The 2,956-nt window shown below is 39.3% G+C and overlaps 1 protein-coding gene across 1 annotated transcript; it reads left to right on the top strand.

Annotated features, from left to right (window-relative positions):
- The first annotated feature begins 521 nt into the window (after window positions 1-521).
- LOC107463573 (cyclic dof factor 3) lies at window positions 522-2,813 on the top strand. The gene is made up of 2 exons (XM_016082382.3): window positions 522-815; window positions 1,389-2,813. The coding sequence occupies exons 1-2, from the start codon at window positions 687-689 to the stop codon at window positions 2,460-2,462; spliced, it is 1,203 nt and encodes a 400-aa protein (XP_015937868.1). The 5' UTR covers window positions 522-686; the 3' UTR covers window positions 2,463-2,813.
- Window positions 2,814-2,956: the final 143 nt, after the last annotated feature.

The following is a 2,956-nucleotide window of genomic DNA, read 5'->3' as shown; positions in this document are numbered from 1 at the left end:
TAGGTTCCATAAAGATATGTTTCTGCTCTTTTTGTTTACATCTTGTATGCTTCAATCTCCATGTATAGTAGTTTATCCACTTTTATGGATATGTATATGAGAACTATATAGTCTCAAGATATTGATATGTACGAACATGGAGTAATCAGCAAGTGTTATTTTTGGATAAAAAACAACACTACATTGTCACTAAATATTATTATTTTTAGTCAGCAATAATTTATATTTATATTTACAAAAAATTTTATACAAAAAAATATATAATTTATACTTATATTTATTAAAATTTATGCAAATAAATTAATAAAATTTATTTATTAAAAATAATTTAGTGTTTATACTGGTCAAATAATAAAAAAAATACTAAAAATTATCGACACTAATAATAATAAAAAAAGGAAATGATGACATGGCTGAAGGGGTGGAGTTAGAGGAAAAGGGAGGGAGGGAGTGAGTGAGTGGAAGGAATAGAAAATTAGAAATAGTGGCCACAAGAACTTGTGGCCGAGAATGGAGACCCAATGGTGACGTGGCACCCTCGTCTCGTTTAAACGGATCAAAATCCAACTCCTCCTGCCTCCATTCCATTCCCAATTGCCCTCTGCCAAACCCAAACTCCAAAATAACCAACTTTCTCCCGCACGCACTAACGAACCAAACTGCTACAACTGCTCTAGCCAATAAACATGAAGATGGTAGATAACAAGGACCCTGCAATTACTCTCTTTGGGAAGAAGATTCCCTTTCCCGGTGAAGCTGCTCTCAATGCCGCGGAATTAGAGGATGATGAGGTGGACAAACAAGTAGGACACAAGGTGTGTGCACCCACCCCCTTTCATACTTCTTCACAATTGCAAAATTCACCATCCTATTTCCTTTTTTCATTTAACTGCAAATTGTAGCTGCTTTCAGCTCACCTTTTTCTCAACCAGTGCAAATAGAACTACATCTTTTTTAATAAAGAAAAGAATTTTCTGTTTCGAAAGTTTAGCGTCCAATTCGTCATTTTCGTAATGACTGAAATTAAACAACCTACTGAACAATTTTCGTAATTTTAATTGTTTGAATAATCCGATTCGTTCTTCTCCTTACCACACACAATTGTTTTCAATAAAAAAAAGAAGGGAGAAACAGAACAAAACTGATTGGTGCTGGTTCCACCCCCAGTTTTCAATTTTATGACCGACTGCAAAGGACCTAATGTTCGTTTTTGTAACTTGGTCTTAGCGATGAATATATATATTTTACTGTTTTGTGAATCTTAAATTAAACCACCTTATTAGTTTTCCGGTTTCCCTTGATCTTATTGCTATTGGTACCGTGATGGCATCTCTATGGTGTTATTTGAATAATGAAGAAAAAACATGTTTGTTTTACAAAAATATTAGGATGGTGGAGCTGATGAAGTTACTGAGAAAAAGAAAGAGGCTGATCCTTCTCGAAATGGAAATGCAGAGATCAATAAAAGAAAGGATTGGAGTGTTCAGAACCCAAAAACACCATCCATAGAGGAAGAAAGTGCAAAAATAAAGAAGGAGCAAAGCGATGCAGAGCAAGAGAAGGCAGTGAAGAAGCCGGATAAAGTGCTTCCATGTCCGCGCTGCAAAAGCATGGACACCAAGTTCTGCTACTACAACAACTACAACGTCAACCAGCCGCGCTACTTCTGCAAGGCGTGCCAAAGATACTGGACTGCAGGCGGCGCCATGAGGAACGTGCCAGTTGGGGCAGGCAGGAGAAAGAACAAGAACAGCGCCAGCGCCTCCCACTATCGCCACATCACCATCTCTGATGGGACCTTGAAATCCAGTGGCAGAGTCCTCAGCTTTGGATTGGATACACCACCACCACCCATATGTGATTCCATGGCGTCTGTCCTCAACGGTTTTCATGGAATTGAGGATCAAAGTGGAGAAAATGGCGATGACTGCTCGAGTGGATCTTCCATTACCATGGAGGAAACAGGAAAAACCGCATCCCAAGAGCCTTTAGCACAAAGCCCTCCCCAAGTCCCATGCATTCCTAGTGTTCCTTGGCCTTATCCCTGGAATTCTGCTCTGTGTCCTCCTGGATTTCCCATTTCATTCTACCCGGCTCCTTTTTGGAATTGGAATGTTCCGTGGTTCCCCTCACATCCATCTACTCTAGGGAAGCACTCCAGGGATGATGCTGATGATGACACGGTCAAGCAAGACTATAGGCAAAAGGAAGAACCTCCAAGGCAGAGAAATGGGTGTGTTTTGGTTCCCAAAACTTTAAGAATTGATGATCCAAGTGAAGCTGCAAAGAGTTCTATATGGGCAACTCTAGGAATCAAGAATGAATGTGTCATTGGGGGTGGAATGTTTAAGGCTTTCCAATCAAACAAGGAAGAGAAGAATAAAGTGGTTGAAACCTCGCCAGTGTTGCTGGCTAACCCTGCAGCCTTGTCTAGATCCCTTCATTTTCATGAGAACTCATGAATTAGCAATCCTTTGAGATGCTTATCTTGTACAGTGCCTGACGATAGAGGCGGTGACCATCTTTCAGCTCTGAGCATTCATTAGATTGGACTGTCAAGGGAAAGTTGGTAGTCTCTGATTTCCTCAGTGCAAGTGGAGGGAGCAGGAGTTTTTGTTTTCCCTTTTCATGTGCCACTATGACCAGCTTCCCGCCTTTCTTTTTTATGTGCCTAGTTTTCTGTGCTTGAGTTAATGTACATATTACATAAAGATATATGTGTGTGTGTGTGTGTGTGAAATTACTGGCTAGAGATAGAAAAAGATCTTTGCTATGTATAAAAATCAAGAGGCAATGTGTTTTTCTTATGCAAAGGGATTGTTGTACATGCTGTTGCTTCTTTATAGAAAAAAGTAGCAATTTTTTTGTTAATACATAATACTTAATAGTTCCCCAACTGTCATGGGAAGAGGTATCTGCTTTTCTCAAAAAAGATAAGATAAAAATCTTGAGTCCA

This window comes from Arachis duranensis, chromosome 8, assembly GCF_000817695.3.
Source record: "Arachis duranensis cultivar V14167 chromosome 8, aradu.V14167.gnm2.J7QH, whole genome shotgun sequence".
In the NCBI taxonomy this organism is placed as follows: domain Eukaryota; kingdom Viridiplantae; phylum Streptophyta; class Magnoliopsida; order Fabales; family Fabaceae; genus Arachis; species Arachis duranensis.
Note: the sequence above shows the minus strand (reverse complement) of the source record. Positions and strands in the feature narration are given on the sequence as shown.